A 26,636-nucleotide genomic window follows, 5' to 3' on the forward strand; every position below is an offset into this window, starting at 1 on the left:
AGTATGGACAAAACCTACGAAGGGCCTTGGGCAAGTACATGGGTGTTAACGCTGTTTCTTACTCACTTTTTTTTTTTTTAAACATCCCTGGCTCCTGTTAGCGTAGCGCCAGACTCTGTAGTAAGCGCTTTATAAATATTAACTCATTTTACCTTCACAAGCTATAAGGTAGGTACTATTATTATCCTCCCTTTACAGATTGAAAAACTGAGATTCTGAAAACACAGAGGTTTTTTTTTTTGTTGTTTTGTTTTTTTAAGATTTTATTTATTGTCAGAGAGAGAGCGAGCACAGACAGACAGAATGGCAGGCAGAGGCAGAGGGAGAAGCAGGCTCCCAGCTGAGCAAGGAGCCCGATGCGGGACTCGATCCCAGGACGCTGGGATCATGACCTGAGCCGAAGGCAGCTGCTTAACCACCTAGCCACCCAGGCGTCCCTTGTTTTTGTTTTTTAAGATTGTGTTTATTTACTTGACAGAGAAATAGACCACAAGTAGGCAGAGAGGCAGGCAGAGAGGCAGAAGCCGACTCCCCACTGAGCAGAGAGCTGGGGGGGGGCGGGGGGCATGATCCCATTCCAGGCTTGGTCCCATTCCGGGCTTGATCCCAGCACCCTGAGATCATGATCTGAGCCAAAGGCAGAGGCTTAATCCACTGAGCCACCCAGGCGCCCCTGAAAAGCACAGAGTTAGTAAGAAGTGTCCTGGCTCCACTACGCTATACTGCCTTCTGCCTAACAGAAAAAAATGGGTGGAGGTATATAACCTGGCAGAGTAACTTTAACGATTTTCATTCCAACCCATAGCAGAAATATATTTTACACTGGTTCTCAGTACCTACACAAACGTACAAAACTGAAACAACTTCAGGAAACAGTACTTGCCCTTAGGGCATAAAGTGCAATGATATGTTCTATTTCCTGCTTTATTTTAATAAATGTTGACCAAGGGGCGCCTGGGTGGCTCAGTGGGTTAAAGCCTCTGCCTTCGGCTCAGGTCATGTTCCCAGGGTCTGGGGATCCAGCCCCGCGTTGGGCTCTCTGCTCCGCAGAGAGCCTGCTTCCTCCCCTCTTTCTGCTTGCCTCTATGCCTGCTTGTGATCTCTCTCTCTGTCAAATAAATAAATAAAATCTTTAAAAAAAATAAATGTTGATCAAGCCGCACTGAAGTGATTTCACCACTCAGTTGAGTCTGGCCTGTGACTGAAATATACTTTCCTACATATAAGCTCCATTTACCTTGAAGACCCTTCAGAAAGTCTTTAGCTTTGAGCGGGAGTGCTATCCATGGGCAGTCAACCACCCAGTTGTCTCCAAAGTTGAAAAAACTAGAGTGTCAAGGGGACCTCCCAAAATTCAGACCCAAGATGGTCTGGTTGATGAGTCTCAGATAAGTTGTTTATTCTCTCTTGGCCTTTTATATCTTCACTAGTAATAGTGGATCATTCACTTTTAGGTGGTTTCTACAATTACATGAATACTTGGCACAGTGCTTGGCACTTATGCTCAAGAAGAGGTAGAACCTATTATTATCATCATTCATGTTATTGTAACTTGCATTTCCTTGGGCGTATAGTATGTTTTGCATATAGTAGGTACTCAAAAAATGTTTGATGAACCTCTGCTTTGGATGGATAGTCAAGTTGGGCTTTCTCTATCCTAAAGGGACTCCTGGTAGGAAAATCTCGACTTTCCACTGTAGGTCGAAAATTCTGTTCCGTATCAACAACGTGAGCATTCTTGTTTGGCTTTGTCTTAGTCTTAGACTTGTTCACCTTCAAAACATTCAGTAGTTGGTACAATGTGCAGCAAGGAGATCCCCCTCCCTCCCAGCAGAAAATTACAGTAAAGTCTGCAAAAAACGAGGGGTTGTTAAATTACTCATGTTTATTTATAACAGACCTTCAGCCAGTACAGTACAAAACTTACAGTAGTATATCTCCATTACACAAATATTTACTTACAATATATTACATATACAAAATGCTTTGCAATAAGTCTCAAAAGCTAGTTTAACTCCCTTTGAGAAAGGAGAAAAACTCTTTAAAAAAAGGGGGAGGGAGAACCAAAGGAAGAGGAGGGGAAGGTGAAAGGGTAAGGTCCAAGGGAGACACCAAGCATAGGCTACAAATGAAACCCTGGGAGAGAGAGAGGAGAGGTGGTATTGCACTTGCTTCTGTGTTTTATTTTTTTCTTTTGTTCTTCATAACTTCTGATTAAAAATATATATAATATATATATATTATGTACACAAGGAAATAAGCTGCTGAAAGTATTACAAAATCCCATCCGCAGCTTGGACACAGACACAAAAAAACAAAGGTCTGGAAAAGTGTCTATTTAGAAATTTTCTTGTGTGGTGTTGGTCTTGAATAGCAATATAAAAGGAAAACACCTCTTTTCTCCATGTGGGTTTCCATTTTTTTTTTTCTTTTTCTTTACTTTTTTTTATGCAAAAGGAGCTGGGAGAGAGCATGAGGATGTTTGAGGTTCCAGAGCTGGAAGGCTCTGGAAAGTAGGATTTTGTACCTAAGACCCTGGTTAAAGTGCAGTGATGGTCTGGAGAGAGACAGAGTGCCCTTCTCTCCCCTCCTTAGCACCTGGTCTTGCCCTTCCAGTCTCTGCTCTCATGGGCTCAGAGTATGGCCTCAGAGCATAGTCCTTCATGTTCCAGGAGGTTACAGGTGCCAGAGCTGACTGGGGGAGGGTATGGGGCACCCTAAGGCTCTGGTATCCCAGAAGGGACTAGTCCTTATGAGGTGTCACCAGATACACAGCAGACACAGAAGAGGTGGTAAGGGGTAGGTCTAAGAGGAAGGGGCTCAATAACCAGAACAGTTGAGGAGAACCCTAGATATTAATCTCAGCTCTGCTGCCATCCTGAAAGAAGGAGCCAGTTCCCTGGAGTACTGTTGAGAAGCCTCTCCCTTTCTCTAGAGACTACTCTCCTCCCAGGTAGCCCCCACCCCCATCCTCTGCCCTTGGCAGCGTCTGTTTATTGCTACATTGTCAAGAAGGAACCAACCCACAATGCCCCTCCTTGACAATCTGGTTCTCTTAGGGAGACTACATAATGGGGAGAAAAGGAAGGGAGAAAAGGTTTTCTAGGGTCTCCCTTCCCATAGAGGGTAAGGTAGACTCTTCTTAGAGCCCTTAGGAGCCCCCATCCCAGGGTCTTTTCCTTAGCCAACCCTTCACCATCCCCCTAAATTATCCCTGATAGGGAGTGAGAAAAGTAGGAGGCAAAAGAGCCAATAAGGAAAGGACATATGGAAAGAAAGATGGAAGGGAAGAGAAAAGGAGAGAGAGAGAAGGACCAAGTGTTACAACTTGTGAGGTGCTGTGTTTGGTTTTTACTTTCTTTTTTTTTTTTTCTTTAAATATAGAAAAACAGCCTTTGGTTTGAATCTCAAGGAAGCAGAGAATGGGATAGCTGTGGCCTTGGGCAGAAAACGCTTGTAGAGAACTCCACTCACAGTGGAGCCGTATCTCCTCCTGCCCCCTTCTCACTAACTGGGTTACCCAAAAGCCAGGGGTCTCTGCTGTAGCCAGGAGGAGCAAGGCCCCTCCTGCCCTACATCTGGGAACTGAGTGTAGAAGGGGGCAGTAGAGGATGACCCCCGGTTCAGTTGCGCCCATCCCATTCTTGCCAGGACAAGAATGGAATGAGGTGAGGGGCAAATGCCCTTCCTCGTCCTGGGATAATTTTTGGTTATATACTGACAATTAGAAGAGAGAAAAGAGACACCCTTTTCTCCTTGCCACTGATCCTAAGAACAGGGCCAAGAAGCCTGGGAATGAGGGTGAATCCTAGAGCAGGGAGAAGAAGAAGGCAGCATGACTGAGGGGTTGAGATACCCCCTTGTCATCAGGCAGCAACCCACTAGTTTCTCATAGGAGAGGGACGGCAGGAGCCCCTGAGAGCCTAGGAAGGTCACTAGAGTGAAGAAGATCAGAGGTGGAAGAGAAATAGAAGAATTTTAACCCACCCCCTTCCCATGCCCTGGTTCCCAGTTAGGCACCTGTGGCTCCCAACATGTCAGAGATAGGATTGCAGACCTAGCCTTGGCCCCTGAGAATATAAAATTGGGGCACTCCAAGAAGAGAAAACCACCACTGAGTAGACTGGCAGGTTGAAGAGAGTAGCAGTGTTGGGGGTTGTTTGAGGAGAGAAGAGACAGATCACATCCCAGAGGGAGATTCCCAAATGTGGGCTTTGAGGAACTCATATTACTAGGGGAACGTCAAGAGGACCCTCAGCCCCACAGTGCCTGGGGAGAATTTCTTCAGCCCCTCCCACTTCCCAATGAGGAAATTCTTCATTTGTTGAAGCATAGTGCAAGCTGCCTAACAGGAGAGGGCACAAGAGGTATGGAGTACCAGGTGGGAGGGTCCCAGAGAGGAGATATAATGCCACAGAGCTCAGGTAGGGCCAGAGGGAGCTATCAGCATCAAAAGGAAAGAATCAGATAATGCAAAAGGTGAGGACTTAACATGAGAAGCTCAGAACTCTTAGGACTAAGAGGAGCTTCCTACCCCGAGGGCTGTTAGAGAAAGCTGCATCAAAGAAAGAAAAATTAGGCCTAAAGTGGGAGCGGTCTGTGGGCTGTGGCAGGTGACTGATCAAAGTTAAGAGAAAAAGCCAAAAGAAAAATCCACAAATTATATCAATAAATAACTCTGACTATGCTGGGATGAGAGAAGAGGAAGAGGAGAAACATAAGCAAAAAGGCCTGTTTCATCACAATGCTTAAGTCAGTCAGGGTAGAGGAGAATAGGCGAGGAGGGGTCAGGGTCAAGTGTGAAGTCTGGTAGCCAGTGGAGGAGGCTACGGAGCCAAGCTCCTTGGGATGAAGTGGGGAAAGAGCTAGACTCCTGTAGGGAGGCAGTGGAGTGGCGGACTGAAGGAAGGGTGGTAGGTAGGTGGCTAGCCGACCTTGTGCTCCCCCCGGACAATGTGGGAAGAGAATTCGTACCGGTCCTGGCTGTGGTAGCCGCAGATGTTACACTCGAAAGGGTCTCTGAAGCCATGGCAGCCCATGTGGATAGTGAACATGACATGGTCCAGAAAGAGGATTCGGCAGTGCTCGCACTTGAAGGCCTTCACGGGCTCACCGCTCTCGCCCACCACCCGGAGCACTTCCTTGGAGGGGCCCGGGGTGCCCCGCAGTAACCCTTCCTGCGGCTTGGGGTCCTCTTTGGCGTAGGCAGGACTGGGCCGGCCCACCACAATGGTGGGAGGTGGCTGGGGTGGGGGACCCTGAGGGAGGGATACCACCCCCCCAACACGATCTTCGTGGTTGCTCTCTGTATCTGTGGAGTCCTGGCAGCCATTGCTGGGGGATGCCCCAGGGTCGGTCAGGGGGCCTCGGGCCCGGTAGAGGAGGGGGCCTCCATCAGCCAGGTCCTCGGGTCCCTCACCTGCTTCTCGGGACCCTGGAAGCTCCAGCCGACCAGGGAGGGGCTGCATCTGGGTGTAGACAGAGCTGATTACGGGTGTGAGTTCTGAGATGCAGTTGGTAGGTGGAAGGCGGAGGGGACGCAGATGCTCTGCCCCCACAAAGGCCAGGGAACCTCCAAAGCCGGGCTCTAGGCCGTGATGTGCCACCAACTCCACATCCTTCTCATAGCCACCCGAGTTCACATCGTAGGGGATGTCTGAGAGGCTGAAGCGCATCTGCTTTTCACCTGTGGAGGAGAGGATCTCAGCAGAGCTGGGTTTGGAGAATTCCTGAGTTTTCCCAGGATGACTTCTTTGTTTGCTTACCCTGGGGATGGCTGTAACATTATTTACCAGCCCTCATTCACTTCCCTCAAGGTCAGGACCTCTGTGGGGCCACTCCCCAACTCCAGCTATAATTGTAGGGAAGGACTCAGTTCCCAGCCCCTGCTGATCTTTAACACTTCCTTCATTGCCCTTTATAAAGCTAGAGATCGAACCTCAAGGCCAGGTGGGTGGACCCCATACTCACACCTCCTCCCTCTGACTGTCAGGGCCATTGTCTCAGATCCCACAGGCGGAAGTCCTCGCTGTTCTCAAAACCTGGGAGAACCTGAGCTCCCTGACCGCCCTCCTCTTACAACCACCACAAGAGCCCTCAACACCCTCTCGAGGTACCTTCTTCCTTTTCATGCCCCTTCTGTTCTGGGGCATGGATTCTGAGCACCAGAGCCTACCAGACCACTTTTTCCCTTCCATCAAATCTCCAGGCCCAGCTGGTTTGATGGCTACCAGAGCTCAGGTTTAGAGGAGCTGTGGCTTAAAGCTGATGTCTTCTCTCCAGCTGGACTCTTACCTACAAACTTCTGGGGGGTGGAGCGCTTGCGTTTGGTGAGGCTATTGGCCAGCCGATCAATGAAAGTTGGCCGCTCCGAGGATGAGTGCAGCATGGAGTCTGGCACCATCTCCAGGTCACGGATCTCGTCACCTAGAGGGAAGGAGGTGGGGACAAGTAGTAGCAGCTGAAGCGGAGCAGCACTGGCTCAGCAGCCTTTGCCTGGAGAGAATCAGCCAGTCGGTAGCCAAGGAAGGGCATCCCCGATACCTAGAAAACTGGGTTCCGCTCACTTCCCCTTATTTAGAGCTCATCCTAGCAACATTTCAGGTAATTTGGAGGACAATTACAGATGCATCTGACCCTTGGTTTTATACTCCCTTGTGTTCTCTCTCTCCCCTTAGACTGAGGACATAGATCAGAACGTCCCTGACCCCTGGACCTTCCTGCAACACCTACCACAGGGCTTTGCACCAACTGGAGAGCTCCGGGACCAAGGAGGGAACCGTCCTTTCTCCAAAGACCTCATCCCTTTGTCAGGGGTGGGCAGGGGGGGGGGGGGCTGGAATCATCCTTGCCCTGCACATCCTCTGGCTCTGCCCTCCACTCACCCCTCCCCTCCCCCCAGGCCTGCTGACAGCCCCACCTGGTTGGCCCACCAGAGCTTGGGCTTCAGTGCTGAGACTCTGTAGGTAGTTGTGGCACCGCTCTTTGTGCTCCTCCAGGGTACTCTGCTGTTTGTAGCTCCGGCCGCAGTAGTTACACTTGTAGGGCTTGCCCACTGTGGGAGAGGAGACTGTGGAGGAGATGGGAGAGACGCCACATTGGTCACGCCTCCCGGTGCCCCGGGTTCTACAAGGCCCTCTGGGAGTGAATGGACCCCAGCATGAGGAGGAAGGGGTGTGGCTCAAGGGAATTCTGCTAGTCTTTCCTCCCTTACCTTCAGCGGCAAACATGGAAAGGGGGGCCAGTGTACAGCTCTGGGAAGAGAGAGGGGACCTGAGGCCTAAAGCTTGGGACTGCGGGAGCGTGGGGGGGGGAGTAGGGCTCATGGCGGCCAAACTGCTGCTCACAGGAAGGAGGAGTCAGGGACAGGTAGAGGATCATCCCTGGCAGACATGCTGGCCCCACCCTAGGATCTCAGATTCTGGGGCCCAGACTGCGGTTTAACCTTTCCATGTGGCAGGCGGGTACAGGTGCTGTTTATCAGACAAGGGGATTTTTTGCTTACGACCTATCTGCTTTGGTTTGGGGGAAATTGGTGGGCTGGGGAGACAGAAATGAGAGCCCTTAGATCTGGCAATGTGGGGAGGGGCAGTTTTCACTGACCTTTACTCCACCCCTAGCCTTGTTCTACTGCTTTTCTTTCTGTGTCTCTACACTGAGCTACCAAGAGAGCCCCAGAAAAACCATCACTGACAGAGAAATTCTGAGAAGAGAAGAAGAATAAGAGAGAGGGAAATAAAGGAGATGAGTAAAAGGAAGAGAATATCAACTTTGAGGGTCTTGTAAATTTTTTTAAAATAAAGAACAAGTTAGGAGCGGCAGGGTGGCTTAGTCGGTTAAGTGCTGCCTTCAGCTTGGGTCATGATCCAGAGGTCCTGGGATCGAGACCCCTGGCAGGCTCCCTGCTTGGCAGGGGGTCTGCTTCTCTCTCTCCCTCTGCCTGCCGCTCTGCCTGCTTATGCTCACCCTCTTTCTCTCTCTCAATCTCTGTCAAATAAATAAAACCTTTAGAAAAAAAAGAAAGAACAAGTTATAAAGATTTAGTTTCTGGGGTGCCTGGCTGGCTCAGTCAGAAGAGCAAGAGACTTTTTCTTTTTTTAAGATTTTATTTATTTAGGGGCGCCTGGGTGGCATAGTTGGTTAAGCATCTGCCTTCGGCTCTGGTCATGCATGATCTCAGGGTCCTGGGATGAGCCCCACGGCTGGCTCCTTGCTCAGTGGGGAGGTCTGGTTCTCCCTCTCCCTCTGCTCCTCCCACAGAGCAGGGAGCCCTACAGGAGGCTGGATCCCAGGAACCCAGGATCACGACCTGAGCCGAAGGCAGATGCTTAACCGACTAAGCCACTCAGGCATCCCGAGTATGAGACTCTTGATCTCTCTCGATCTCAGGGTCTCAGAGCTACACGCTGGGTGTAGGGATTACTTAAAAAAGAAAAAAAAATTTTTTTTTGTTTCTCCCAAAGAAAAGAAGTTGGGAAAACTGAGATGGATATTTCCTTTAAAAACCACTTTTTTTTTTTTTTTAAGATTTATTTATTTGAGGGGCGCCTGGGTGGCTCAGTGGGTTAGGCCGCTGCCTTCGGCTCAGGTCATGATCTCTGAGTCCTGGGATCAAGCCCCGCATCGGGCTCCTTGCTCAGTGGGGAGCCTGCTTCTCTCTCTGCCTCTGCCTGCCTCTCTGCCTGCTTGTGCTCGCTCTCTCTCTCTCTGTGTCAAATAAATAAATAAATAAAATCTTTAAAAAAAAAAGATTTATTTATTTGAGAGAGAGTGAGTGGGGGAGAGGAAGAGGGGAAGCAGACTCCTCACTGAACATGAAGCCCATTGTGGGGCTCGATCTCACCCCCCTGAGATCATGACTTGAGCCAAAATCAAGAGTCAGATGCTCAACCAACTGAGACATGCAGGTGCTCCTAAAGACAACTTTTGAGAGGTAATATTTGTGAGAGGAGAGAGAAAAGTGAGAGAACAAGGTATTGTGTATTTTGTTTTATTATCTTGGGGCATCTGGGTGGCTCAGTTGGTTAGGCATCTACCTTTGGCTCGGGTCATGATCCCAGGGTCCTGGGATTGAGCCCCACATCATGCTCCTTGCTCAGCAGGGAGCATGCTTTTCCCTCCACCTGCTTCTCCCCCTGCTTATGTTCTCTCTCTCTGACAAATAAATTAAAAAAATCTTATTTTACATATATTGCTACTATTAAGCAGGGAGGCAGGAGGTGTCTCCAGGAGGCTGGTAATTACCCCCACCCTATATGTACACACCTAAACCAGGCCTTGATTCAATCTATCCATGCCATTTTTTTTTAAAAGATTTTATTTATTTATTTGACAGAGAGATCACAAGCAGGCAGAGAGGCAGGCAGAGAGAGAGGAGGAAGCAGGCTCCCTTCTGAGCAGAGAGCCCGATGTGGGGCTCGATCCCAGGACTCTGAGATCATGACCTGAGCCGAAGGCAGCGGCTTAACCCACTGAGCCACCCAGGCGCCCCTATCCATGCCATTTTGACCTTACTCTGTAAAACCTACTCTTTGGGGGATGAGGTGAATGCCATGGTCCCTGTCCACCTAAGACTTTTGGGGAAATGGTTTAACATCTGGGAGAGGGACCCTTTTTTTTCTTATAGTGTGGGTTACATAGAAAGCATCTCATAGAGATGGAACCTAGTGGGATACCTGTATCTAATTCTATTCCTAATAATATCCTACAGAACAACATCCAAAATCTATCCTGGGGGCCTTGTTTTTGTTTCAGCAATTCTTGGGATCAAGCCATCCTTGTTCCAAACCAGTAGGGGAGGCCACCCCTTTTCTAAGGAAAAGGAGTATGATTCTGTGGCACAGAACCTTAACGAGGTCCAGGAAGGCTGCAGAATAGCTCTGTGACTAGCAATTTTTTTTTTCTTTCTCCCCCAGACCTTTAGTTTTCTTATCAGCAAAGTGAGGATAATACCATGTTATGAGGAATTGTTATGAGGATCACACAAGGAGACAAGCGAAAAGCTTTATAGATCAAAAAGCCTGCTCCAAGGTGAGAGAACCTAGAACAAGGTAGGTGGCTGGGGAAAGCCTGCTGAGGTGATTACTCTATCCGGTTGAAATCCTGGCCCAAGGGGCGCCTGGGTGGCTCAGTGGGTTAAGCCGCTCAGGTCATGATCCCAGGTCCTGGGTTCGAGCCCCACATCGGGCTTTCTGCTCAGCAGGGAGCCTGCTTCCTCCTCTCTCTCTGCCTGCCTCTCTGCCTACTTGTGATTTCTCTCTGTCAAATAAATAAATAAAATCTTTAAAAAAAAAAAGAAAAGAAAGAAATCCTGGCCCAAGAGAGTTTAGGAAAAGAGAAAAGTAGCAAGGAAAGTTGCCAAGGACAGATCCTACTAATTTTTTCCCCTCTGCCCTTCCTCCTGTCTTTTCCCAATCTTGAGCTCTTCCTTCCCACCAGCTTGACTCCTGGTCTCTTCGCAAGGCCAAGCTTAAAACTTAGTAAGATACTTCAAAAATACTGTCTGTGCAGCTGATTCAGATAGATGTCGACTCCAAGAGTCTTGGCTGGGGCTATGAAAACTGGATAGTCCAGTCCCCTGGCACGGATCCAAACACTAACCTCTAGACACTCTGGCGACTTGCTCTTGCCTCTGGGAAGGGGACAACCTCTTCGGATGGGGAACAGAGGCTTTTCCTAGGCCTCCTTTCTTTCTCTGGAGTTTGGAGGCCCATGGATACTTTTAGGAACCAGTAAGAAGTAAAGGAGAAGACAGACAGTGGTGATCCAAGACCTCTGGTATCATGGAGGGAGGTGATGATGGGTGATGGGCGTGGGACCTCGAGCACATGGAAATGTGAGGAAGGGTTTTTCTGGTGCTCAGAAGTATGGGGGGGGGGTACAGATGGTTCTGGCAGTAGCATGAACTTTAAAAAACAAAGGGCGGGTGACTGTTAAGAGCCTAGAACATCACCCATGCTCCTTTTGCTCCAAGTCACAGAGTGTAGCAGATGTAAAATACCTCATCAAAGAGTCCCCCAAATTCCCCATGGGGCCCAGACAAGGGGTTAGAGAGGCAGGGCCCTATCTGCTCTGTGGGTGCTCTGGCCTCCTCAGTGACAGACACCGTTACTCCCTGAACACAAGAGAAGTCACTGAGCTCTATTTCCCTGGGGTACTGAGGTCCCACTCCTCCTTTCCCACCGAACAGATCACTGACCCGAGTGTGTACGGAGGTGGCCGGTGAGCGCGTCACGCCGGCGGCAAGCATAGTTACAGAAGGGACATTTGAAAGGCTTCTCCCCGGAGTGCAGCTTGATGTGGCGCAGCAGGTTCCCCTTCTGGGTAAAGGAGGCACCACACTGGTTGCAGTGGAACGGCCTTTCACCTGCAAGAGAAGCAACAGATCACTGAGGACTGGGGGAGAGGAGTTTTGAAGGTTGAACCTCTTCTTGCACCCTCTGCCCCACCCTGCCTGAGGGCAGGTGCTCAGGAAGATTTCTGAGGGGCAGAGCTGAGGCACGCACACAAGATTCCTGTGTTCTAAAGCTCCCTCAGGAACAGTCTTACCCTGGGAAGGTGTGGAGAAGAGAAGGGAAGGTGTGGGAAGGTAGGGCAAAGGGCACCAGGCCTGCAACTCTGGGCCAAAAGCCCATGAACCCAAAACTGAGTCCTACAAGACCCACTGTGCCCCGGGAGCCTTCAAAGCCTCAGAAAGCTGAGACGAGGCTTTTGTTTTCCTTTTTTTTGTTTTTGTTTATTTGTTTGTGTGTTTAAATCTCGACACCAGAGGGCCCAGATAATACCCTGGAGTCCTGTCCCTCTTGGACTCTAGGATCCTTCTGGAGGCTACGCCATTATCTCCCTCACCTCCTGAGAGAAATGTCAGCTTTTCTTTATAACGAACGACAGCTGATGAAAGGGCCAGAGAAGTATGAGTGTTGGAATCCAAATGGCATCGCTTCTTTTTTCCATCAGCTGGAAGGTGTGCTGGGAGAGACCCTTCCCTTTCTGAGGCTGCCCCACTGCAGACATGGTGTCCTATGCCTCTGCCTGTCCAGCCCGCGTGGGAGCTCCTCCGGACCCCCTGGCTTACTCACCCGTGTGGCTGCGCTTATGCACCATGAGCACATTGGGTCCAATACAGACCATGCCGCAGACGTCGCATTTGAGCTTGCCGTTGGGCAGCCGGATGCCCCCGGGGGAGTGAGGCTCTGGCCCACTTCCATCACAGTAGCCCAGGGGCTCTGACAACGAGTCTTCCACAATCACACTGTCATCCTTTTCTAGGAGCCGCTCATCTGGCCCCAGCAGTCTGCTTGACTCCTCATCGCTGTACATCTCCACCTTGATGGAGTTGGCTGGAGGGTGGGATGGTGTTTAGGACAGAAACAGGCAAATGGGGGAACCTGCCCGCAAACCAGAATGGTCCTCCTGATGTCCAGCAGGCCCTCTCCCAGCCCTGAGACATACAGGCTTTAAAAGAGGCCAACACCCGAAGTCTCCCGGGTGGTGATATGGTGATCCTGCTGGGACCTGCAATAACCTTTTCCTCCCGTCCCACCGCCGAGGCAAATAGGCTCCAGGAGAAAAAAGTTGGGGTACATGGGAGGTCTTCTGTTCCACTGGGGAGAGGAGGAGGCTAAGGGGAGTCTTTTTCTCCATTCTCTTATCATTAAGAAAGATGTCGGGCTTGGCGCTGGGCAGGAAGCCAGCAAGTAACAGTGGCGGGAAAATGGTCTTAGGAAGACCAAAGAGATGGCAGTTAAAGAGAGAGCAAAACTGGAAGACAGAGATGGCTCATATCATCTTCCCTCCTAAGATAGAACCCCTCCATTAAAATCTGGAGAGGGGGATGAAGGAGGGAGGAGACACTGAAGAGAAAGCCTTGGCTCTAGCTCTGACCTACATTCCTGGCTATTCCAACCATTCAGAGAATGTCACAGATCTAGGGCCAGCAAGAAGAGGCAGTCATGGGGACCTATCCGGGCAGGAGAATGAGGCCCAGGAGCAGGAGGGGGTGGGTGATAAGGAGATCCCTCTCATCTCTGTTTCCTATCTGGCTCTACCTTGTGACCATTCCTATGTACTTGCTTCTCCAACTCCAGGATCTCTCTTTGGAGCCTTTGCCTTCATCCCAGCCAGGCCTCTTTTAATTCTACCCTAGTGTGGCAGCCACCATTCACTCTCCTTTTAGAAGTCAGGAAGACCCTAGATGCTGAGGTCCGTACTTCTTGTAGATGTGTAGAGGCTTGAAGCAGAAAACCAGAGGGAGGCAGCAAAGGGGAAATGGCTGCCCATGGAGGGTGAGCTGAGGGCCAAACACAGACGGGCGGGGTGGGGGGCACCTAGTGCCAGGGCAGGGGCAGGGCAGTCGCACTTACCACTGAGTGAGCGGCTGGGAGAAGAGTGCTGGCTGTTGGGGGTGCTCACCGAGGGCCCCACTGGGGCCCCGAGGAACTCCTTCTCCAGAGATGAGTCCCCGCTACCTTGGAGGAGAGAACAAGAGGACAGGTGAAGCTGCGGCTGGAGCCTTTGACCGTCTGTCGCCTCACCTCTTCAAAATTGTACGATGTTTCACAAACATTGATCTTGTAGCCACGTACAAGGCAGTGTTGTAAGCTCGGCGCCATACCTTGTGCCCTCGTCAGCCCCGGTGCCCGGTGCAGACTTCTGCGAGCTCAATGGCTGCGTCTTGCCCACCCTACCTTTATCTAGGCCTGAGGGGAAGAACATCACTGCCTGACGTCCACAGGAAGCAGGCTGGGGCTGGGCGGGCCAGGGTGGAGAGGAAAATGGGGGCCTCAGGAGAGAGGCAGTTCAGGACAGACGTTCTTCCCTACTGTTCCTTTCCGGAGCCCCCAACACCAGGTTCGGGATCTGCAGGAAGGGCAGCTGGAATGGTCCCTGAATCTAATGATAATAATAGTAATTATAATGACAGCCGCTAACATTTATTGAGTGCCTACTCTGTGCCAGGCATGGTTCTATTCACTTTATATGAATTCTCTCATTTTACCTTCACAACGACCCTATGAAGCAGGTGCCAATACGAACTTAATGTTGCAGATGAGAAAACTGAGGCACCAAGGAGGCTGTGCTACTTGTCTAAGGTCACAGAGCTGGTAGAGGTGGAACCTGGACAGATCAGAAACTCTAAGCACCCATGTCCTGAGCCCATCTCCACAGCCAGTGGGGAGTCACTTGTCTTTTAGCAGAGGAGCGTTGGGCCTGTTCGACCTTCTGAAATCAGCATGAATTTGACTACTCTAGAACGCCTCCTATCTGATATGATTCCAGTCACATATTTACGGCTTGCTGTTTCCTTGACAGTAAAATAATGAGTTTATTCTCACTATGTTCATTGTTAACGTGTTGACAAACCGCTTTATAAAAATGAGTTTTAAGAGTTTCGTCTGTATCTTTAAAAAATTAGTTAACATACGTGGAGATATGAATCAAGTCTTTAAAAAAAAAATCCCTCCTCCCCACAATCTTCTGCACAAATTTATAGGTGAAATAAAACACATATAGGTAAACACACACATAGACACAGACACATATCACAGATGTAGATACATATAAAGAGAACATACCTACAGGGGCAAACACACCCATAGCCTTCTATATTATCTGCTAACGTGAACATGCATGGATGTGTACACACAGCCTAAATATGGAAGAGAGAAAGAGAGAGAGACACGAGCCCTAAAAGTCATCCCTAAAGTCCACCTATTAGTACTTTTCCCAATTTCCCAGCTACGCACATACTTACTTTCACAAAATAAAGATTCCATTATAAAATGGTTGGAGTCTTGGGCCTGAGGCAAGAAATCCGGAACACACCCTCCTGAGGGATCCCTCTCCAGCTTTGGTCAGTGGGAAGAAAACAACCACTCAGGACTTTGGGACCATTTCCCATTCATATCCTCTTCTAAAAGTCCCACTTCCCCCATTCTTTCCCATCAGAGCCTGAGGAAATTTGTTCACTCGCTATAGGAAATGTCTTATAGCTTGAAACTGAGTTGTCCCAGCTGGGGGCCTATAGATGAGCCATGGTTATCTAGAAAAGTTGCCCCAGTCAGAACCACACACCTGTCATGAAGTAAGCATCTCAGAGTTGAGGGTTGAGATGTGTAGACTCAGACCTAGTTTTAAAATACGTCCTTCAATTAAGTGGTAGGGTTTTCTGTAGTTAATGGGGCTAAAAGGGGGTAACTTTTTGTTCCTTTTCAGACGTTAGTGCTGACTTGCCCTAAATCACTTGATGGTAGTAATAGGGGAAGAACCGGGCTCTGGGCCCTGGTGCTGAGTCCCTGCCCCTAAAACAATGAATGAACTTGCTAGAAATCCATCTCTAGTCCCAGCCTACTAGGCTGAGACCGCCTCTTGGAGCCGGAGGCTTGATACATGAGGAAAATATGCTTAAAGGGATATTTAGGAGCATTAACAGGAAAACATCCTTTGTGCCTTTGGTTATTAAGGCCTGGGAACAGGAGGAAGAGCAGGTGCCTCGAGAACCACACTAGTAGTTCGAGAGGCTCTTTGATGCCATTGCCCTCCCTAGGGAAAATAGGCTCAAGTCTGCTTTTATGGGGCTAATACATAAAAATGAATCTGTTTCAGGGGCCAGAAAGTCTTTATGGGGACCCAGGGATTTTGAGTTCTAGCTGGAGGGTAAAGGGGCCTAGAGACAGATTTAGGAAGTTCAGCAGTTCCTCTGTCAGTCCCAGAAACCCCAGGGAGGGAACTTCAAATGCCTGGGACTCCCAAGAAATCCCAGACTGTCAGAGCCAAGAATTAAGGCCACTCTCGGGTCTCAGAGAAATTTTCTTGGTCAAAGTCATCATAGATTGGCTGAACCCCCAGAGGGTAAAGCCAAATCATGAGGTTGACATCAGAGGAACAAGGAGGTGGGTCCAGGGCAGAAAAGCAGGAGGGAGAGAGAGGAAACAGGGCAATGTCCCACAAGCTAAATGTGTTTCATATGCTAAAGGAGACTAGCCCTCCACTCCTGCTGCCCTTCCTCAATCCCTTCAAAGAGTGGCTGCCTCCAGGGAACAGCCATGAGGTCCGAGAACCTCCACACTTCTCTGCTCTCATCCTAACTGCTTTCCCTTTCTTGACCATGGGCTCCGGGGTGGCAGGATGCTAACCTGCAAGCAGGGAACAGTGGGTCCAAGAGCGAAGAAAGACGCCCATCCCCAGCTCTATTGTGGGGAAGAGGCTGAGGCCCCTCAGATCTCTCTTCCAGGGTGAGGCGTCCGCTGCCAAGGCTCCTCTTACCTTGATTCTATTACCCATTCCCACCCAGGCCTGTCTCGGCATTTCACCCCGGGCAGCTCTACATCTGTCCCCAAGGCCTAATCAAGATGTCACCACAAGCTCCCACTGTCCAAGTCGCAGTCTTTGCTTAGCAACACCAAACATCCTTCCCATCCTCCGCAAGTATAGGGAGGAACGCCCCCTCCCCCGCCACACACACACACACACACACACACACACACACACACAGCCCCCATCCTCTCCCTCTCCTCAGGCTTGGGAGTTGTTACTGAATTGGCTCCCTAGCCCCGGCAACCCCCCCCTTCCCCCTCCACTAGCCACCTTCTGCCTGAACTTACATTATCCTTCCCTTGCCGGTGAGACCCTGGGGTGCGAACGCGGCCGCCGCCTTGGAAACGGCGAGGGAGTGCGGGTGGTGTGTGCATGTCTGCGTCTCGGTGGCAGGCAGGGGTGAGCCCAGCCACTCACCTTCCAGGAAGCGTGGATTCCTGGAAGTGAGGGGAACCGCCGTCATTTCGCAGGCAGCGGCACGGTGAGCAGGGGCCCACGGCTGCAGCCAGCAAGAAGAGCTCAGCCCAGGGTGTGTGTGTGTGTGTGCGTGAGAGAGAGAGAGAGAGAGAGAGAGTGTGTGTGTATGAGAGAGAGAGGGAGAGAGAGAGAGGGAGAGAGAGAGAGAGAGAGGGAGAGAGGGAGAGCGCAAGCGAGCGCACGCTTGGATGTGTTTGGGGAGGGGGCTGGAGAGAATGTATATGTGTGTCTGGTTGGGGGGGATGCTAGGCTACAGCATCCCTTTCCCAAACCAGTAAGGGGTGGGGGTGGGGGTGTGCACAGGGAGGGGGAGCCAGATGCCGTTGCCCTCGTGCCCAGCAGACAAAGAGGAACTGCACAACAAATGCCTGAGAGAGGCAAGAGTGTGTGTGTGTGTGTGTGAGAGAGAGAGAGATGGATGGGCCCTCGAGGTGGGAGGGAGAAAGGGGGGCCCCCAGGGAAGGCCCAATCCTCTGCCAGCCGGGGAAGCCAAGGCCCCAGAGGTCATGGGGCCCAGGACATGGGGCAGCCTCAAGGCTCTCAAATCGGCAGAAAGCCCCTCCCCCACGAAACTCAGGCACTCAGATTCCCTCCTTTCCCTCCTCCTCCAGGAGGAAGGTCGCTTTCCAGTTCTGGGGACTGACAGCCCCCTCCTTCCTAGCGGCGAGAAGACCCAGCAGTCTGGTCTCAGGCTAGTGTTGTTCTGTGGCCCTGAGGCTTTTCAGATCCTGGGCAAGATCCTGGTATAGTCTCCCCACCTCCGCAGCTCGCCTCCCTTCCAGTGCCCCTGGGGCCCAGCAGCCGACAGCCCTGGATGAATCCGCCTTCTATCAAGACAAGGCCTCTGCTCCCTTCCCTTCCAGAGGAGCTGCTCACTGACGTGCTGACCTACTTTGGAGACTAGATTTTCTGATTTCAAGAATTTGGGGGTGGGAGGGGCCGTGAAACTTTGGGCTGCCTACCCCTGGGTCCCTTTCTAAGGTTCCCTTAAACATTTCAGAGTCCCAGAAAACTTGGGACAAGCACTGCTCAGTCAATTAATTGCATGCGCTGGGTTTGAGCAACTCAGTTTCCCCTGAAAGATAGGGAATGGAGGTGGGGAGAGAATCTGTGTGGTAAGTTAATGGACTCTCAAGACCCCGGGAGGGAGGGACCTGCCCCTTTAGAAAGAGACAAGGGAAGAGAGGATGGATTTTCTGAACTGGGTTCTGTGAGGTGGGAAAGTCTCTTTGAAGAACAGGAGAGATACCCCCTTCATGGCGTGGCCAGGTGAGGAGACAGAAGAGTTGTGATGATCTTCAAGGGCCGGAGTGTATTTTAAGAGGGGTGCACACAACAGGCTTTCCCACTGCTTGCATACTGGCCCAGGAGAGATGGGTCAGTGCTGGGCTCTCAGATGCCCCTCACGTGGACTGTCTCAGCCATGCCCAGCCCTGCAGGGGTACTCTTCAGAACTAATGTTAGCCCTCCCTTGGCTTTCCCTTTTCCCATTCTCTAGGGTAGTTGCTGGCATCTAGAATTCTCAAAACACAGGTGAGGGGTTTCTGGCCTCCCCTTTCATTCCCAAAACCATCCTGTGTGGAGGCTTCCCTTACCTCGGAAATGTCAATCTGCTGAAAGCAGGGGCAATTTGGTTTCATAGCACGTGAAGCAAACACCCTAAGAGGTTTTCCTCTAATCCACATTCTCCAGAGACAGAGCTGCTTGGGATATTTCCCCCAGCCACGTTCTCAGTTTCTCATTTACCTAAGTTAGGAAAGGGACCGGTATTTATCCGTCTACCCGTTCCCCAGCAATAAAACAAGGTCTGGGGGGGGTGGCTGTTGCTCAGTAGTGATTTTCTGAGTAGGCTTAACTGAGCGGGACAGAGAAGGACTGGCTGATTCCTCAGAAGGGCCATGACTTTTGTTCCAATAGATCTTTTTCAGTTACATTAGTCTACTTGATCCCTGTCACTCGGACCAGCATGTAGCAGATATCAAATGCCTTTACCCATTCCAACTCCTTCCCTCCTTAAATGAGAAAGGGGTCAGAGTCAGTGTCTTACCTTACATTACCCAGGTGTTCCCAATGACTCTGCTATGTGTGTCTGACCCATCTTGCTATCATCCTTTGAACATGCCCATAATTCTATTGGTCCCACTTCAGGGTAAAAAAAAAAAAAAAAAAAAGCTATAGGTCATTTCTATGGCGGTGCTTGGATCTCTGACGGGCATCTTCATCATGTCAAAACCTAATTCTGGCTTCCCTTACCTTTTATGATCATTTCTTGCCCTGACGTTCTAATGCTCCAAAAAATGACTCCTTCCGTCTTAGAGACAAGCTCTGTTTTCGGCCCTTCTCTGCATTGTCAGAGAGAGAGCCCAATAAAGGTCCTCATTTCTTTTCACCTTGTTAAACTCTGAGAAGACCCCAATTACTTTCCTATCTCTAAAAGCCATTCATACGAGCAGTGATCTCTTCTGCCTCAGTAAGAGTATCTGGCAGGTATATAAAGCCACACAGCATGTTAGGACCATGGGAAAGGACTGGGAGAAATAAGAGTTGGGTTCTATATCTTTCTTTCAAAAGCTCTATGTTGTTGGCCCACTGGCTGAATTCAGCCCATAGACAAGTTTGGCTTGCTCCTTGGAACATTTTTTAAAATATTGAGTCCTTAGTCTAAAATGGAGACACTTCACATAAAATCTGGATTCCTGACTTCTCTTGAAAAATTGCAAGTTTTGGCCACACTGGATACACATTCTGGCACAACTGTGACTGGTGCACACCGAGGAGCTTTTGTTTCTTGAAGTAGGGTATGTGTTCTGACAGTCCCCCGAATTCCCTCTCCTCGTTCACTCATTTACATACCCACCTGGCCCCTACAGGCCTTGGAGGTTTGAAACCCTGCCCCACTCTCCACCTGGCTGGGACAGAGTATCGTGTTGGGCTGGTGACCTCAGAGTATAGGAGAAGGACCTACATCTTCCTTCTATCTCTTTGCTTTAAATCATTCCTCTCAGACTATGCCTCACAGTCCCCACTTGTATTTCCCTCCTGTTCCGTTCCCCTTCCCTTATCCCCCAAGAAGTCTGGGAAGAGAATCTCTATTTAGGGAATATAAAATGACCAAAATAGACTCATGCTACCAAGCACTACCAAGCGTGACTGGCAGCTCTGTGACCGGGGCACCTGAGGTCCTGTGCTAGGCTGGTTGGACTCTGCTCTGCTCCACAGGCGAGTGGCTGCTCCCAGCCCCTTACAAACACAGTGCACAAGAGGGCATACCAGACATATAGGAGCGGCCATTGCAGTCTTCTATGTCCATCTTAGAGTCTGCTGAAAGAGAAAATAGCTGTGATTAGAAGCCAGATCTGGGAAGGGAGGAGGTTTCTCTCTAACATTCTGGAATTAGCAAGTTTGCTCCAACCCTAGCCTAAAGAACAAAAACCTCCTACTTGGTCCTGATGAGAAAGACAGTGTACGCCGACTTACAAACTCCAACCTACAACTTCTGCAGGCTTCCCCAGCCTCTGCAGTGGAAACACTGTCTTACTCCAGAGTGGTCCCAGTTGTGTTGTTTGGAGAGTAGACCCTCCTCCTGTAGGTGGAGCTGACGCTGTGGGAAAGGAGACAGGTTATAGCCCAGCCTTCTGGAGGTAAAAAAACCAGCCCCACAGAAGCTCTATACCTTAAGAATAGGGTAGTACCAAGGGGAAGAAGCTGGATTCTGTCTCAAAGGATTCTTTTTTGGGGTGTGTAGGGGAGGGAGGGGGACAGGAAAGTAGAAGATGGAGAGCAACCCACCTCAGGTTTAGCGAGGAGTCCTCCACTGAAGGTCTAGTAAATTAAAACTTTAAGTGGCTTTTCCCCACCTTCTTGTCAATTACTTCGCTATGTTTTTTTTTTTTTTTTTAAAGGGGGAAGACTGAATTTAAAATGCAGGTTAGTCTATTTAAGAGAAGCGAGCAGTAATTGGCAGTAGAGTATTAAACAATTCAAGAACTGAGAACAATTAAAAGTGATAATTTGTTCCAATGAATTATCTCCTTAGGAGCCTGTGGGAGGAGGAAAAAAAAAAAGTCTCTTCGGTGGAAATTTACATACCTCCAAAATTGATTTCACCAGTCATCTAATAAAAAATAAATAGTCCAGGGCAGATCTGGGGGCATAAGAGTGGGGCAAGGGAACAGCCTGAGCTGCCATCAGGATTCCTGGTCTCTTCAAAGATCTCTCCCAGGCAGATGGATGAAAATCTTTTGCTTGTAATACTATACTGTTAGAGGCAAGGGTGGAGGATTCTGGGGGATGCACAGGGGAAAAGTATCTATTATCCTCTTGCCCCTCTCCCCCAGGTCATTTGGGTGCTGAGAGACATCATACTCTTCTGAAAAGTCTCAAGAGAAAACCCGAAACATGGGGTTTCCTTCGCTTCACAAAGCAGCTGTGTCTTAGATCTCATTAGAGAATCCTCGTCTCACCCTGGGAAGCCCGGGTGTGGAAGAAAATATTATCTAAGTTTATTTTCAGCTCTTCTTTTCTTCACATCCTCCCTGGGATGGACTGAGCTTTGGGGTCAGACTGCTAGAGCAAGCCACAATAATGAGTAGTTCCTTGAAGGTTCCCTTAGGGGTAATGATTAGAAGACCCCAAATCCATAGTGATTAGCAAACCCATACCCTCTGGAACTAGCCATAGAACTTGTGGTGGGCAGAGATTCAAAGAATGAGGAAGGGCGGTCTGGTACTCATGGGGCCCCTTTCATTTCCGAATCATTAGCTCCATAATTGCCCTTTGGGATTTTTCGAAACTGCAAAGCTAAGATGCCACATGTGACTTCCCTTCCTTCCTCCCCAAGCTCCATGCAGGAGAAGCAGGAATGAGCGAGATTTCCTCCATTTTCTCTTGGAGAAACTGAGGCTCTGAGAGGTTAAGTGACTTGTCTCTGGGCTCATGGCGAGACTGGAAGAAGAACACAGGTCTCCCTCTGCTCTGAGCTGTGCTCTTCCCATTAAACCATCTTGCTTCCTTTTAAAAGTCATGGATCTTCTTGCTTTTCCCTGCTTCTAACATCAATTAAGGTATCTCTTCCTTTCATGTGACCCCTGTGGGAGTGGGGTCTGTTACTTAAAAAGAAGAACAAGTTGAGCAGGCTCTAAGGGGAGAAATATGCTAATGTAATATAATGTGTGTGATGTGTGTGTGTGTGTGTGTGTGTGTGTGTGTGTGTGTGTGTGTGTGTCAGAGAGAGAGAACACAAACGAACCAGGGGCTAGATAAGCACTAGGTAGGCAAAACAGTTGAAGCAGAGCATTCAGCGAGCACTGGCTCAGGAAGTGCATCTCATTCTTGGACACCTGCCCAAATGGTCCCAAAACAATTTCCAGAAGGGTCTGAAGGAGTTGTTTTCTGAGTTGGACTTTGTTCCTAGCAGTAAACTGAGCTCTTCTGCTTCTTAATTGCTCTTAACAGGTGCTCCATGACACATCTTGGGCAAAATCAGTGTTTGGCTGCCTATAGCAGGTCCTCATGCCAAGTTGGTAACCCTGGAAGTGAGAGCGGACGGAGATTCTGCTGTTCCCAATCCTGGTATCCTGAGAGCCAGGAGCAAATCAGTAGACGTACTTCACTGTTTGTTCAAGTCTCCAGGCAGCACCTCCCTCCCAACCTTCCCACTCCCCTCCCCTCAAAGTACCTCCTCCCCTGCCTGGCCAGGCAGGCAGATCTTAGTGTCTCCTTAGAGGAACTGGGTCAAATTAGGCACTGCCAATTGGAGACATACCGCGGAGGGGAGGAGGTATAAAAAGAGAGAAGTTAGTTACACAAGACAGGTTTGGCTCAAAGATCTTGGAAAGAAATTGGCTTTATAGCAACCTAGGCGTCATTCAGTGATGGAGGTAGGCACATATGTACTGTAAATTCAGTTCAGCGAGCTGAATACAAAGCAACTAGAAATAGCTAGTTTCCCAATTCAAAAGGAAATGTCTCTGTGAGGAGGGAGGAAAGGTTGGTCATTATAACCTCTGGAGACAAAGATTTTCTTCCCTGTTCTTTTGAATCCACTTGGCACTGTAACAAGAGTCCTCAAAAAAAAAAAAAACAACAACAAAAAAAGAATCCTCTACGGCCCTGACTTTCTCCCATCAGCACAATATTTTGTCTGAACAGGAAAGGGCAGGAATGGACGTTCCTTCTAGACAGATGATTTCCCACCACACTTCCTGACAAGCAACATGTCACGAACAATCCAAGGTCTGACTTCTAAGGGCAGGTCACGCCTCGGCTACCCCTGCCCCCAACTTCCTATCTCCACAAAAATATCCCTACCGCTTTCACTATTAGGTGACAAAAATGTCAGAAAGTCAAGTACTCTCTATGCAGTGGCTCTGAACGCCTAAAATAAGATGGACATCACAAGTATTTAAGGCTCTTCAAATCCTCTAAAGAATCCTGTTTGATCCAGTGACATTCCACAATTGGAATTTAAAATACACTCCATGTGCTCTAGTGGGTAGAAAGGTAGCAAGGAAGATCTTGTTGAGAAAGAGAGCGGAAGTGGAGAGAGCGGCAAGGATCTGTGCCATCCTTTTGGTTATTGTTCCCAAACTACAGCAGGGAGAAGCAGACATCTTTTCTCTAGTCTCCCTTAGGACCTGGGACCTGAAGTGGAGTGCAGTGATTATTAACAAGACAGAACTTTTCTACCTGCCTGGGAGTCAGCAGTTCAGGTACTACAAGTAAACCAAACCCACAGCATCATCCTCTCTTGTCTCTACCTTTGTGAACTGAATGAAATCAACATGAAAACGTACTGGAATCTCTTGGCAGCCAGGGCTGTGTTTCAGAGCTCGGCATAACTGGGGAGGGGAAAGAGGTAAATGATTGAGGGAGGAGGTGGCATGAGGCATTGTCAGCAGCCTGACTGACAACCTGCCCCTTTCCAGGAAACAGACCTTGACGTCCAGCAGTCTGCAGCTCTGAAATGATCTTTAGGGTCAACCTAGTGCCCTCTGAAGGAAACCCACCAACCTTTTCTCAGCTCATATGTCTGTCTTTACAGCAGAAAGATCTGACTCATTTTTTCACCAGGCTATAGATGTTGACCTTCTATGTATAATATAATAGTGATGAAGACAGCTCGACTTCATTATCCAAGTGCTTGGGGAGCAGGGCTAAGGGGATAAATTCTCAGGTCATCCTAGGAATGGCCAGTCTCTAAAATAAGAAGGGGTAGGAGGTGGAAACACAACACCTGGACAGTGAGAAAATATCATCTCATTGTCTCCTTTTAGATCTCAGATGGATGCATCTTTTTTCTTATCCTTTGTGCTTCCCTGTCCTCCCCATGTAGACTGTGGGAGAGAGAGAAGGCTAAGGTTTATGGGTGGGAGGAGAAACAATTTTACCCATCCCATGTCTCATCTTAGGACTTAAGGAACTAAGGAAAGGGCCAAACTAAACAGTTTAAATCACTAGGTATGATGCACATGAGATAATACTCTCTGGGTTTTTCAGATATACCCTTGAGTATTTGAGCTCTGTGTTTATAGAAAGGCCCCACAAAGTCACTGCTATTCAGCTGTATGTTTGGGCAGGGGTGAGGGAAGTAGGGCAGCAGAGTTCAATATGAATTTTATAATAATTAGTTTTGAAGCCAAAGATGCCCCCAAACAAAGTTAGCTCTATCTATCAAGTGAGGTTTGAAATTACATGGAATTCTCAATGAACTATTCTGACTGGGGTAGGGTAGCAAAAAGGTGCAAGAGACAGAAACCATTTCCTTTGGTGGCAGTCCTGACTGGAAGTCTCTAATGTATGCTGTTCAAAAGGGTTCGCTGTTGTTTGGACCAGAAAGATGTTTTTGGGCTCCTCCACTAACAGAGAATCTTGCCATGACAATCCAATTTAGTAAGCCTCTCTTCATGTGGAGGGCCGGGGCAGGAATGTTGTAGGACCTGGGGAATCTTGGAGCTAGAATGGAGCTGAGAGATGATCTCCAATCTCTTGTTTGTTTTTTTAAAGATTTTATTTTTACTTACTTGACACACAGAGAGAGAGATCACAAGTAGGCAGAGAGGCAGGTGGGGTGGGGGGAAACAGGCTCCCTGTTGAGCAGAGAGCCCAATGCAGGTCGATCCCAGGACCCAGAGACCATGACCTGAGCTGAAGGCAGAGGCTTAACCCTATGAGCCATCCAGGCACCCCATCCAATCTCTTGGTTTTTTTTTGCTTGTTTGTTTGTTTGTTTTTTTAAAGATTTTATTTATTTATTTGACAGAGAGAGATCACAAGCAGGCAGAGAGGCAGGCAGAGAGACAGGAGGAAGCAGGCTCCCTGCTGAGCAGAGAGCCCGATGCGGGACTCGATCCCAGGACTCCGAGATCATGACCTGAGCCGAAGGCAGCGGCTTAACCCACTGAGCCACCCAGGCGCCCAATCTCTTGGTTTTTAACAGAAGAAGAAATTAAGCTGAGTCACCCATCTGATTAGTGACAGAATTAAGACAAATAGAACCCAGATTACCAGGCTGGTAACCAGTCTTTTTCCATTATAGTACAAGGTTAAATCTTGCCACAGTGGGAAGGTTTGGGGTCACCATGCTTACCTTATTTCTTGGGTGTTGAACAGTTTGGGGGTCTGCATCTTAGTGACGTAAACCCTTGAACTAGAAACACAGGTTTATGGATGGTAAGAGAAATAATCCTCTCCCTCCCATGTCTCTTTTTAGAGAATCTGAGCCTGAGGAAATTGCCAACCTAGATGCTCATTAGGTCTCTTTAAGGTAGAAACAGGACTCCTTGACCTAAGGATTACACCAGCATACGTATTCCAGCAGAGTCTGTAAGGTTAATGCTATTCCCATTGGTGGGGTGGGAAGGGACAGGCCATTCATATCAGTACTGTCCTTTCTTAGATGCTTTTGTCAGATAAACCTTGAAACTGTCTCCCCGTTCCCAATACAGAATCCACAATTCTTTTGAGAAGAGGAGGCAAATCAAACAGCTTAGAAATCAATCTTCTGGGTGCCTGGGTGGCTCAGTGGGTTAAACCACTGCCTTCGGCTCAGGTCATGATCTCAGGGTCCTGGGATCGAGTCCCGCATCGGGCTCTCTGCTCAGCAGGGAGCCTGCTTCCCTCTCTCTCTCTCTCTCTCTGCCTGCCTTTCTGTCTGCTTGTGATCTCTCTCTGTCAAATAAATAAATAAAATCTTAAAAAAAAAAAGAAATCAATCTTCTTCTGGCAGGGTCAAGAGACCAACAAAAAGAGGGAGTCCCTCTGCTTATAGCATTGTCTATACCCACAGGGCTCCACATTCTTATTTGTCCCACTAGAGTAAAAGGAGCCTAGAAATACTGGCCCAACAATAACTTATCTTAATTTTTTCCTTGGTTATTTTGTGTGTATGTTGAGGGAAGAAAGATGGCCAGTTTGGGAGAAAATAATTCCTTTGTGGATGTTAGTAGGAGGTAAAAGGTGGGATAATGTTCCTCCCATGCTGGGAAGTACAAGTTGCAGATTTAAACTAAGAGAAAATAAAGAAGAAATGTTCAGTTGCATTTTCACTGGAAAAAAGTCAGGACTTCTTTCTGAGCCAAGTCCCAAAATGTGCTCTACCCTTAACCTACTAAGAAAAGGGGGATTTCCCAGGAGCTACAATTGAACTAACTAACTGCATTTGGTGGGCAAGAAAGACATTATATTTTGTGCTTGAGACATCAGCATCTGTTGACTAGGGCAAGACATAATTCTCAACCTGCCAAACTGAGGGCAGCTCCCACCACTCTGGGACCCACCCCCAGAAACTCTGGTGAGAACTATCCTGTTTCCCAATGCAACACTATTTTCTTCTTTCAAGACTTTAT

At 48.9% G+C, this 26,636-nt stretch overlaps 1 protein-coding gene and 1 long non-coding RNA gene across 12 annotated transcripts in view; one reads left to right on the forward strand and one right to left on the reverse strand.

The window, feature by feature from the left end:
* Window positions 1-6,944, forward strand: LOC125106526 (uncharacterized). Its single transcript, XR_007129341.1, has 3 exons — window positions 1-168; window positions 6,007-6,112; window positions 6,678-6,944. It is a non-coding gene; the product is annotated as an uncharacterized LOC125106526 (long non-coding RNA).
* The window catches only part of IKZF4 (IKAROS family zinc finger 4), a 26,656-nt gene continuing 1,885 nt past the window's right edge, over window positions 1,866-26,636 (reverse strand). For 2 of the 11 annotated variants that reach the window (XM_047740698.1, XM_047740696.1), the window contains 7 exons: window positions 20,062-20,109; window positions 13,362-13,466; window positions 12,078-12,338; window positions 11,198-11,365; window positions 6,920-7,069; window positions 6,295-6,426; window positions 1,866-5,686 (listed from right to left, as the gene is read on the reverse strand). In XM_047740698.1, the coding sequence (XP_047596654.1) occupies window positions 4,926-5,686; window positions 6,295-6,426; window positions 6,920-7,069; window positions 11,198-11,365; window positions 12,078-12,338; window positions 13,362-13,466; window positions 20,062-20,101 (1,617 nt within the window). In that variant the 5' untranslated portion in view covers window positions 20,102-20,109 and the 3' untranslated portion in view covers window positions 1,866-4,925. The other 9 variants (XM_047740692.1, XM_047740693.1, XM_047740694.1 and 6 more) reach the window with 9 other exon arrangements.

This window comes from Lutra lutra, chromosome 8 (assembly GCF_902655055.1).
Source record: "Lutra lutra chromosome 8, mLutLut1.2, whole genome shotgun sequence".
Classification (NCBI taxonomy): Eukaryota; Metazoa; Chordata; class Mammalia; order Carnivora; family Mustelidae; genus Lutra; species Lutra lutra.